Source organism: Pipistrellus hanaki, assembly GCF_964339955.1.
Source record: "Pipistrellus hanaki genome assembly, chromosome: 15".
NCBI classification, from domain to species: domain Eukaryota; kingdom Metazoa; phylum Chordata; class Mammalia; order Chiroptera; family Vespertilionidae; genus Pipistrellus; species Pipistrellus hanaki.
Window position 1 is genome coordinate 39,737,246 of NC_140517.1, and position 12,049 is coordinate 39,749,294.

At 49.6% G+C, this 12,049-nt stretch overlaps 1 protein-coding gene across 6 annotated transcripts in view; it reads left to right on the forward strand.

The window, feature by feature from the left end:
* The window catches only part of GRIK5 (glutamate ionotropic receptor kainate type subunit 5), a 58,001-nt gene that overhangs the window by 38,244 nt on the left and 7,708 nt on the right, over positions 1-12,049 (forward strand). For 5 of the 6 annotated variants that reach the window (XM_084905265.1, XM_084905263.1, XM_084905268.1 and 2 more), the window contains 4 exons: positions 609-725; positions 884-993; positions 1,482-1,655; positions 11,165-11,330. In XM_084905265.1, coding sequence (XP_084761391.1) covers positions 609-725; positions 884-993; positions 1,482-1,655; positions 11,165-11,330 — 567 coding nt within the window. The remainder of the gene's footprint in view (positions 1-608; positions 726-883; positions 994-1,481; positions 1,656-11,164; positions 11,331-12,049) is intronic. The other variant, XM_084905264.1, reaches the window with a different exon arrangement.

The window sequence follows — 12,049 nt, forward strand, 5'->3', positions numbered from 1 at the left end:
ACCTGCTGCTAGTGCCCCCCCCTCCCCCAGGGGCAGGAGAGTAGAGGCCATAGCCCTTGTCTTTATTCGCTAGTGCCTTTGCCCCTCTGAGACTCAGTTTCCCCATCCACAGAACAGGGCTAGTCGTGGCCCTGAGGGAGCTGGTGGGAGAAGTACATGGGGTGATCTCTATGCAGTGCTGTCTGGCATGGAGCCTGGCACAGAGGAAGCATGTGACAGATGTTGCCTGTTGAACTAAGACAAGAAGCCAAGCCCCCCAGAGGGTCCTGAGTGGGTCGGCGTGCAGGCATCTCAACTCCAATCCCACGTTCTCTCCAGGACCCTGGAGTGGGGTGAGGGTCAGCGGCAGGTTTTATAAAGCAGCACGTTAGTGATGAACTTGACAGGGTGGGAAGGACTGAATGGGGCAGGGCAGTGAGCAGGAAACAGGCCACAGGAGCTTCTTCCAGCAGACGCGGGGGACGAGGGTCCAGGCTCCTGTCCCGTTCTGCCCTCATCTCCTGGCCTCATTCGGCTTCTGATATTCTCTCTTAGTTGCTCTCTGCGTTTCTCCCTGACTGCCCATCTGTCTCCCTACCCACCCTCTGCCCTGCCCTGCTTCCCCTCAGCAGAAGGCAGACCTGGCTGTGGCTGCATTCACCATCACAGCCGAGCGGGAAAAGGTCATCGACTTCTCCAAACCCTTCATGACCCTGGGGATCAGCATCCTCTACCGAGTGCACATGGTACGGTTCCCGTGGAGACCTGGAGGCTGGAGGCTGGAGGCAGGGGCTGGACCTGGGCAGGGCCAGTTGGGCTCATGGGCTGCTGATGGTGGGGAGCAGAGGCTGGCATTCAGCTCAGGTCAGGGTGGCTGGGGGGGTCTCACTCCCTCTCCCCACAGGGGCGCAAGCCTGGCTACTTCTCCTTCCTGGACCCCTTCTCCCCTGCTGTGTGGCTCTTCATGCTTCTTGCCTACCTGGCCGTCAGCTGCATCCTGTTCCTAGCTGCCAGGTGAGCCCACTGCCCGCTGCCTGGGAAGAGGGGGCAGGGAGGAGGCCTGAGCCAGACCCACGAATTGACTTGCACATTCTGTCCTCTGTCTGCACCACCCTTGGCCTCCACCTGGGGCCTTGGATTCCCTTCTCCCTTCTCCCGTCCTGGCCCTGTCTCTGCATTTCACCCTGTGGCTCTGACTGCTCTGTGGCTCTCTCTTTTCTATCTTTCTGTTTCTCTGCATCTCTCTATCTGTGTCTCTTTCTGCCTCTTCTCTGCGTCTCTCCATCTCGGTGTGTCTCTCTGCCCCCCTCTCTCAATGTGCTTCTCTTCTCACCTCTTCTTGTGTGTGTCTCTCTTTGTTCATATCTTGGTCTCTTTTCCCTCCGTTTCCTGTCTCTCACCCATCTCTCCTGATCATGTTGCTCTGTCACGTTCCCGTTTCTCTCTTTTTTCTCCCCCCACCTTCGGCCGCCTTCATCCTCTCCCACCACGTCTCTCTGCAGGCTGAGCCCCTACGAGTGGTATAACCCACACCCATGCCTGCGGGCGCGCCCCCACATCCTAGAGAACCAGTACACGCTGGGCAACAGCCTCTGGTTCCCCGTCGGGGGCTTCATGCAGCAGGGCTCGGAGATCATGCCCCGGGCGCTGTCCACTCGCTGCGTCAGCGGAGTCTGGTGAGAGGCTTTCTGTCTGCCGCCTGGGACTGGGAGGGGACACTCTGAGGCCTGGTTGGATCCTTGGTCCCCACTGCCAGCTGTGTGCCAGGGAATGGGGTGGGGAGAGTTGAGCCCCAGCTCTGCCATTTACTAACTGTGTGATCTTGTATAGGCCATGTTTCCTTTGCATGTCTTAGGCTCCTCATCTGGAAAATGGGGATAAGAATGTTTTTGGCTCAGGGTATAAGGATTCAGTGAGGCTATTACAGGAAAGTGCTTCTGCTGACATGAGTGGTCACGATCAGAGTGGTACCAGCACTATAGCTGTGCTCTGGCAATCACAGAGACAGAATCCTTGAGCGAGGACAGCCTTCACTATCCTGAGGCCAAGGCCCAGGCAGAGACACGTGGTCCCTCAAGTCCTATGGGGAGCCAGGAACTTGGACAAGCTCTGAGAAGCTATTATACATGTCAGAGAGCAGACATCAACTTATGGTGTCTGGCTCACAGTTTACATTTTTTAAAAATTAATTGGCACCATTTAAACATTGGGCAAACTCACTCACAAATCCAGATTTCTCTTCTAGAAAATTCAGCTCTGGTGGCGCTCAGCTGGCATTTCCACCTGGCATTGCTGTCTGTTCCTTCGGCCTGTCCCCTCTCCCCCTCCAGTCAGTCTGGCCTGGCCTCCATAAGCACTCGAGTTTGCTGCCCATCTTCCAAGTAGCACCTGGACTTCATTGCAGATCATACAACTCTTCTCACCTCCTTCCTCTCATTAGACCCACAGAAAACCGAGGAGAATGCTTAGGAAAGAGAATGTTCTCCTGGCTTGTTAGAAGGCAGACCCAGAGAGAAGGAGTGATTTACTATGGAGCATGCGTTTGGCTAGAGGAAGGGCTGGGCAGGGCCAAACAAGCCCTGGTTCCACTCACACCAGCCAGCCCTTGGGCTGCCTGAGCCCAGCCTGCTCCCTAGACCGCTAGTGACTCCTCCAGGTCAGTCCCAGGCATCAGGCCTTCTCACAGAGTGCCTCTTCCTCACCTCCTGTCAGTCAGAATTCCTGCACAATCACTGGGCCAGGTGAAGAATCAGCCCTTGAGAGGCAGAGGAGCTGAGAATAAACAAGTAAACAGCTGAGACCAGTTTGGCTCAGTGGATAGAGCATTGGCCTGTGGACTGAAAGGTCCCGGGTTCGATTCTGGTCAAGGGCATGTACCTTGGTTGCAGACACATCCCCAGTAGGGGATGTGCAAGAGGCAGCTGATGGATTCTCATCAATGTTTCTAACTCTCTATCACTCTCTCTTCCCCTGTAAAAAAAAAAAAAAAAAATCAACAAGTAAACAGATACATAAACACAGGGACGTCATATTTCATGCCAAGAGTATGTGCCAAAGATATTGTCTAATTCCCAACTTGTTTAATTCAAGAGTAACCGTAATGGTAGCAGGTGTTTCTCTCTCCCAACTAAGAGGGACTAACTGCCACATGGTCTTGTTTGCCATTCATTTGGCCCACTGGCTGTGAAACTTTTGAGTACTGATGGCTTTTTCCCAGCCTTTTGGAATTTGCTTCATTTCAAGTCTTCTACTCTGTATCTGTTTCCTAGTGCTCCTGCAAAAATCACAAATGTAATGGCTTAAAGCAACATAAGGTTCTGGAGGTCAGCAGTTTGAAATGGATCTCACTGACTAAAATCAAGGTGTCTGCAGGCCGGTTCTTCTGGAGGCTCCGGGGAGAGCCCATCTCCTTGCCTTTTCTAGCGTTTAGGAGCCACCTGCAGGCTTTGGCCCGTGACCCCTGCCTTCATCTTCAAAGCCAGAGCCAATGTCAAGTCTCTCTTTCTGTCTCTGACCTCCTCCTTCCGCTGAGATTTCACTGGGCCCGCCTGGCTAATCCAGGGTTATGTCTCCATCTCCAGACCCTTGACTTCATCACATCTGCAAAGACCCATTTACATTGTGAGGGAACATACAAGCTCCAGGGATTGGGGTGTAGACATCTTGCGAGGGGGACTTCCTTCTGCCTACAGTGCACCCCGAGGGAAATTCATTAACACTTTCAGAGTAGTGATGCATGAGATGCACGCACGCTGTGGTAGTGAGGAGCCAAACCCCATGCAGGGAGAGAGCAGTAGAGAGCAGGGTGCTCGGCTCAGAGGCCTGTCTGAGGAGGTGACAGGCTGAGTCTTAGAGGCTGAAACAGAGGCTTCCATGTCAGAGAGAGAGAGCGCACTCGACAGGCCTGGGGAGGCACGTGTGTGAGGAGGTGACTGAGAGGGCGTGAGACCTCGTCCCACGTCTGGCGGGCAATCAGGGACCTCCTCTTTGCTGGCCATTTTGGCTTCTCCAGCTGGGCAGTCCCTGCTCCTGCCCATCGCTGTCCCCAGGAAGCTCCCGGTCACACCTTCCCTCCCTGGGACCTTTGACCTGGCTCACTCTCATTTCACCCCGAGTCCTCCCACACATTGGCTTGTTCAAAAAATGTTTCAATAGGTAGTTTAGTTATTAATCTTCAAAAGTGACCCGGCCCGATGGTTGGGCAGGCAGGGCCAGTGGTGGGGTGGTCGGCGCGGGTGCCAGTACCCTGTCAGACTTGGCTGCCACCTCAATTAGCGGCAACTGGGCCAGGACCCTGCTGCTGGGGCTCCTCGTCACATGTCCGGTGGGGCCACAGCCACCTATGGCCACACCCAAGGGCTGGTCAGCATTCAGCAGAGCTCCACCTCGGAAGTCAGTTTCTGAGCTGAATCAGTGGTCAGGCTCTCCTGCGGTCACTCCCAGGACGTGAGTCCTTGGACCTTCCTCTTTCCTACTTCCTCATCAGTCCACCTGTGTAGGTTCCCGGGTGTGTCTTTGGCTGCTCCTGTGCCATTGTCCTCAGCTCCTCCTTGGGTCCAGATGCCCTTTCCTCATGCCCTCTTGGCAAGAAGCCCCCAAACTTCAGGTCTAGTTGTATCTGGATTTCCACCGGGGTCACACGGGACCCTTTATTGATATGTCCAATACCCCCTCTTCGCCATCTTCCTCCTAGAAACCCTTCGCTGATTCCTTCCAGTTTCCATCTGCGTCTTTGGAGCCTGTTCATTTCACCCTTGCATCTCACGGATTTCCTCCCTCCTCATCAGTAATGCCCTGTTTACAACAAATGTTCTGTAACACCCCCTTTCTCCTCCTCCCCACCCCCCCCAATGAATTTCAAGGGTAATCTATCTACCTATACGTGTGCTTTACCAAATAAAACGCCCTAATTGTAACACAGAAGGGGAAAGGGGGAAGTGATTTATGATAAAACAGCCAGCTAGCAGTGTGTAATTGCCTGGGTCGGACAATGCTAGAAGACTGGCTACAGCAGTCAGGTGCCTACGCGTAATGCGCATGTGTAGTCACAGAAGTGAGGCCATGTAACAGAATTATGTCAACACCTGAGCTGACACTGAAATAGTCGCTGAATGGGTGCGTTTGTACAAATACAAACGTGAAGGTGGCGGTTTATGGATGCAGCTGGTCCCAGTGTCTTGACTTGGTGACTCAGGTACCACGAGCAGGGCTGTGCTGTCAGGGATGCAATTTCCCAAAATGGTGAGCAGTTCTTGACAAAGTTTCAAACAAAGCAGCACCGAGTTCTTCCTCAATTTAAGTAATAGGTGCATTTCTAGAAATTTCAGTTTAACCCTACCCGGTTTGGCTCAGTGGATAGAGCATAGCCTACGAACTGGAAGGTCCCGGGTTCGATTCCAGTCAAGGGCACGTGCCTTGGTTGAGGCTCATGTGGGAGGCAACTGGTTGATGTTTCTCTCTCTGTGTCTCTCCCCTTCCCATCCACTCTCTCAAAAAATCAATGGAAAAATATCCTTGAGTGAGGATTTTTTACAAATTTAGAAATCTCAGTTTCTATTGTAACCATGTAAAAATACTTTGGTTTTTATGTACCAAGGAGGTTCTGATAAGCACAGACTGGGTTTTCCCTGTTGTGGAGACTGGGCTGCATTGTCAGACACCTGATCTCTGCCACTGACACCAGGGGCCCCCCTCCGTCATTTCGACCACCAGAGTGCTCCACACCTAAACAAGCACCTTCCTCGGGGGGGACCACTGCCCTGTGCTTCTGGGGCCATATTACCCACCTCCGCTTGGGTGCCCGATGGCCCCCTTAAGACTCAACTTGTCCAAAACAGAGCTCACATCCTTACTCCAAAATCAAACTCCCCTGCTCTGTCTCAGTGAGTGACCCCTTCTCGCCCACTCCCATCCCACCACCAGTCAGCCACACTGTATTTTCAGGGTCTAGTTGGTCTTGGTGTCTGCCGGGCACTAAATAATTTTGTCTTACATGAATGACAACATTGCCCTGTGGGGTAGGTTTGGAGGGAGTTGAATTCAGAGAGGAGGTATCAGACTGGGTCTGTGTGTGCTGGGTTTTGGTTTTGGTTTGCAGGAGGCTGTATTATTCCTCTCCTATCCTCCTCTCCACCCACCCCAGTGCCTTGCACAGTGCTGTGCAAGTGTGCTCAGCAAACAGCAGCTGTTGTTTTCATTATTATTATTAATTTGTAAAGAATAGTTTATTGATTTTTAGAGAGGAAGGAAGAGGGAGAAACAATGATGTGAGAGTGCAACATCGATTTGCTGCCTTCTACAGGGATGGGGGCGTCAAGCCCGCAACCAGGGCATATGCCCTGACCTGGAATCAAACCAGCAACCTAGGCCCAACCAACTAGGCCAGCGCTGTTTTCAATATTATTTGCTGGAGAAGGTGTGGTCTGGGAGACCCTCTCAGGCCCCACAGAGCTGTACCATCTGCTGGAAGCCTGGCCTCTCTCCCAGGTAGTAGGACAGAGAGGGCCGGATAAGAAAGACTGACTGCCCTTGGGTCCCGTAGGCAGGTTAGTGGGCACCTCTTTTCCCGAGTCAGTTCTGAGTCACCAGGACAGTGAGAGCACACACTTGTGCAGATGTAACTCAACAGCCCTGTGAGGAGGGGCCCATAGTTGTACTTATCTCACTGTTGAGTCCTGGGTTACGCAGCTAGGCAGTGATGGAGCCAGATTTGGGGATTTTCCAGAGCTCTATTATTGATTTCTAGTTTCATTCCATTGTGGTTAGAGAACATTCTCTGTAGGATTTTACTCCTTTGAAATTTATTGAGACTTATTTTGTGGCTTCACATACCGTCTTTCCTGGTAGCTATTCTGTGTGCACTTGCATAGAAAGTGCTGTTGGCAGGGCAGTGTTCTGTAAATGGCAGTCAAGGCCAGTAGGCTGATAGCGTTATTCAAGCCGTCTGCATCCTTGCTGATTTTCTGTCTACTTGTTCTGGCAGTTATTGAGAGAGGCGTGTTGAAATCTCCACCTGTAATTGTGGAGAAATTGCATCTATTTTTCTTTTTAGTTGTATCAGTTTTTGCTTCATGAATTTTGAAGCTCTCTAAGTAGATGTGTAAGTGTTTAGGATTGTTAGATATAACAATGATGAATTGGTCTCTTTCTCATTATAATGTCCCTGTTTATTCCTGGTAACAATCCTTGTTCTGAAGTTACCTTTAATATTGATATAGCTATGCTTTCTTATGCTTAGTATTTGCACAGTATATCTTTTCCCCATCCTGTCACTTCCAACCTCCCTATGTATTATATTTAGGCCTTGGAGCAGGGATTGGCAAACTTTTTCTTTATCAGGCCAGATAGTAAATATTTTAGGCTTTGCTGGCCATGCAGTCTCTGTGGTAACTACTCAACTCTGATTACAGCGTGAAAGCAGCCTTAGACAATACACAAATGAGTGAGTATGGCTGTGTTCCAATAAATCTTTATTTATGGACACTGACACTACAATTTGGATTTTATATGACATGTGTCATGATATATGACCCTTCTTTTGCTGTCTTTTAAATTACTTTAAAATGTGAAAACCATTCTTAGCCTGTGTACCAAAACAGATGGCTGTGGGCCATAGCTTGCCAACCCCTGATTGAGACCTTTCTTCTAATTGTTGGTATGGTCAGGTTTAAATCTGCCAGCTTACTGTTTTTCTTCTATTTGTCCCATCTGTTCTTTGTTCCCATTTCTCTCTTCTTCCTCCCTGCTTTTGGATTTACTGAGATTTCTAAAATTCTGCTTTATGCCTGCTTTTGACTTATTATACTTCTTTGTTTATTTTTCTTCGTAATTGCTCTGGGTTTACTATATACATCTTTTATTATTACAAAGTACTATCAGGTAACATTATACCACTTTACAGAAGATCTCAGACCCTTACAACAATGTACTTCCTTCCTTAACCACCTCTCATCCTCTGAGCTACCATTGTCATGTTTTTACTTCTACTTACTTTGCGAACCCCCAGTACATTAGTTGTGTGTGTGTTTACTTTAACTGTAAGTGTCTTTTAGAGAAAATTTTAAAATGAGGAATATGTCTTTTTAAAAAAAAGTATATATATTATTGATTTTTTACAGAGAGGAAGGGAAAGGGATAGAGAGCTAGAAACATCAAAGAAAGAGAAACATCAACCAGCTGCCTCCTGCACACCCCCCACTGGGGATGTGCCCGCAACTAATGTACATGCCCTTGACCAGAATCGAAACTGAGACCCTTCAGTCCGCAGACCAACACTCTATCCACTGAGCCAAACCAGTTTCAGCAGGAATATGTATTTTATATTTACCCACACATCTACCATTTCTGATGCTCTTCATGCCTTTATGTACTTCCAGATTTCCATCTACGGTAGTATTTTCCTTGTACCTGAAGAACTTCCTTTAACATTTCTTTCTTTCTTTCTTTCTTTCTTTTAATTTATTTTTTACAGAGAGGAAGGGAGAGAGATAGAGAGCTAGAAACGTCGATGAGAGAGAAACATCAACCAGCTGCCTCCTGCACACCCCCCACAGAGGATGTGCCTGCAACTAAGGTACATGCCCTTGACCGGAATCAAACCCAGGACCTCTCAGTCTGCCGACCGACGCTCTACCACTGAGCCAAACCGGTTTTGGCCCTTTAACATTTCTTAAGTGCAGGTCTGCTAGCAGTTAGTTCTCCAAGTTTTTATTTGCATGAAAAATTCACTAGTGTGTTTTATTCTTTGAAAGGTCTTTTTCCTGAACATGGAATTCTAGGATAGCAGGTTGTTTTCCTTTCAGCATGTTGTAGCATTGCCTTCTGGCTTGCACACTTCCTGACAAGAAGCCTGTTACACTTATCTTTGATTCTTGGTGTGTAATATATTTCCCCACTCATGGCTGCTTTTTAGATGTTTTCTTTATCACTGGTTTTTGGCAATTCTATATAATAAAAGAGTAATATGCAAATTGGCCATCACCCCAACACACAAGATGGCTGCCCCCATGTGGACACAAGATGGCTGCCACAAGATGGCCAGCAGAGGAAAGGACCAAGCCTGCAAGGGAGGGCAATTGTGGGTGATCAAGTCTGCAGGGGAAGGTAGTTAGGGGTGACCAGGCCAGCAGAGGAGGGAATTTGGGGGCAACCAGGCCTGCAGGGAAGGGCAGTTGGGGGAGGGGGACCCAGGCCTGCAGGGGAGAGCAGTTGGGGGGACCAGGCCTGCAGGGGTGGGCAGTTAGGGGCAATCAGGCTGGCAGGAGAGCAGTTAGGCATCAATCAGGCTGGTAGGTGAGTGGTTAGGGGGTGATCAGGCTGTCAGGCAGAAGTGGTTAGGGGAAATCAAGAAGGCAGGCAGTGAGCAGTTGGGGGCCAGCAGTCCTGGATTGTGGGATCCCAGATTAGAGAGGGTGCAGGCTGGGCTGAGGGACACACATCCCTATGCACAAATTTCGTGCACCAGGTCTCTAGTTACTTATAATGTGCCTTGATGTGTTTTGTGTGTATGTCTCTTTATTCTATGAGGGTTTACTGAGCTTCTTAAATCTGCAGCTTTTTTTTTTTTTTTCATGAAATTTGAAAAAAAAAATTGGCCATTACTTCTTCAAATATGTATTTTTCTGTTATTCCTTGTCTCTCCTCTTTCTGGGACTCCAGCCACATATGTAAGGTCACTTGATATCATTCCTTAGGCCACCCAGGCTCCATGCTCATTTTCAGTCAGTTTTTCCTTTCTGTGCTTCGTTTTGGATAGATTCTTTCACATTCTTCCAATTCCCTGTTCCTTTTTGCTGCAGCATCTAATCTTTGTAATCCCTTCCACTAAAATTTTCCTCTTAGGTGTCATATATTTCATTTCTAGATGTCCCACTCACTTCTGTTTTATATCTCCCACCTTTCTCTGCATTATGTTCATGTTTGTATTTATATCCTTGAGCATTCTGAACATTTTTATAAAAGCTGTTTAATGTCCTTGTCATCTCTGTCAATTCTGGTTCTTTTTCAATTGAGTGATTTTACTCTTGGTTACAGTTTTCTTTGCTTTTGTATATCTGGTAATTTTTTAAAGCCTCACCCGAAGATATGTTTATTGATTTGAGAGAGAGAGAGAGAGAGAGAGAGAGAGAGAGAGAGAGAGAGAAACATTGATATGAGAAACATCAACCAGTTGCCCCCATACACACCTCGACCAGGGAGCAAACCTGTAACCTTGGTGCATGAGATGATGCTCCAACTGAGCAACCGAGCCAGGGCTAGTTGGTAATTTTTTTTATTGGATGACACACGTTGTGAATTTTACATTGTTTACATTGTTGAAAGTACACTTTAAACAAGTCTTGGACTTTTCCTGGCAGGCAGTTAAGTCACTTTTAGATTATTTTTATCCTTTCCAGGCCTGTTCTTTTGGCGCAGGTCTAACGTGGCCTTTATTCTAGGGCTAAGGTGACTCTGTTTCTAATGTGTTGTCCTTTGGGGTCTCTTCTGAATGTCTCATGAATCCAGTGAGATCTCTGGACTCTGGCTGGAGGGTGCTCAAAAGATTTGCAGCCCTGGGAATTGTTCTCTCTTTGAAAGTTGTTCTTTCGGGCTGCTGGAATTTCACCCTGTGCATACAGACTGATATTCAGCCAAGGACTCAAGGGAACCCCGTGAGACTTCTGGAACCCTCTCTGTGTAGCTCTCCCCTTGGGCTCTCTATCCCGCAAATCCCAGCCGTCTTGATTTCTGATCTCCATCTCCACAATTCAGCGAGACTGCCAGACTGGGCTTTCCTTCCTTCCTGGCACTGCGGTCTGTGATTAAATCCACCTAGCAGCCTTGGCAGTGACAAGGCTCGCTTCATTTGTTTATTTTCCCTCAGGGATCACAATCCTGTGGTGCCTGTTGTCCTATGTATTTAAATGGTTTTGTATAATATATTCTGTCTAGTTTTCTGGATTTTCTTGCTGGGAGAATACTCCCAGACCACCTTATTCTCCTGCATCTGGAAGGGGGAGTCTCTGGAAGCGATATTTAAACCCGGAGAGTCTGGCTCCAGAATCTAGGCCCCCAGTCTCCCACTAAGCAGCAGCCACTGAGCCTTCTAGCTGCCAGGTCCCTGAGGGGCACCACCATTGGAGCCCCATGGCCACGGGCAGGGTGGCAGGGTGGCTCCAGCTTGTAGCTCACCCCTCCCCCCCCTCAGGTGGGCCTTCACCTTGATCATCATCTCCTCCTACACGGCCAACCTGGCCGCCTTCCTCACCGTGCAGCGCATGGAGGTGCCCGTGGAGTCGGCTGACGACCTGGCAGACCAGACCAACATTGAGTATGGCACCATCCACGCTGGCTCCACCATGACCTTCTTCCAGGTGGGCTCCCGAAGCTGTCTGGGCTTGGTGTTGGTGTCCCCACCATGCATAGCAGCTCAGAGTAGACCTGATTGTCCTGGAGGTTGGGGAGGCCAGGGAGCAGAGGACACACTTGTACTCTCGTGAGGAGTCTGCTGTCTGGCTGGGGAAACTGGACTTTCACCCAAGGAATAGGGGAAAGGAAGCAGGTGTGGGATCTGATGTCAGATCAGTGCTGGTCAGGCCAAGGGGGTGCTGGAGGCCGCTAGGGTCAGGCCTGCCTGGCAAAATGGGCCAGCAGAGAAGAGGGAAAGCCCTTCCAATGTGTCTTGGGTGGTGGGAAGAAACCAAAAGGAAAGCAAGCCTGGCGAGGAGATTTGGGTGAGAGACTACAGAGGCAGAATGCCAGGGTAGGGCTGAGATTGGACCCTATAAGAGGGGATGTGGGAATGATTGAGGGGTGACCCCTATAAGAGCTGCACGTTCCCTCTGGGGCAGGTGGGGGTAGACAAGTGGGTTGGAGAGAAGGCTGGAGTTGGGCAGTGGCCGCTGGCAGAAGGGATAAGCAGAAGGAGCGGGGGGTTTGAATTCCCAGGTTTCTCAGGTGGGTGGCCATTGAAATAGGGTTGGGAGGTGGCCGAGCCAGGGGGCAGGGTCTGTGGGGTACCAAGGAAGAGCAGAGTCTGGGCCTCAGATCAAAGAGGGAGAGGTGGGTGCAGGAGGGCGGGCGTCAGGGGGTT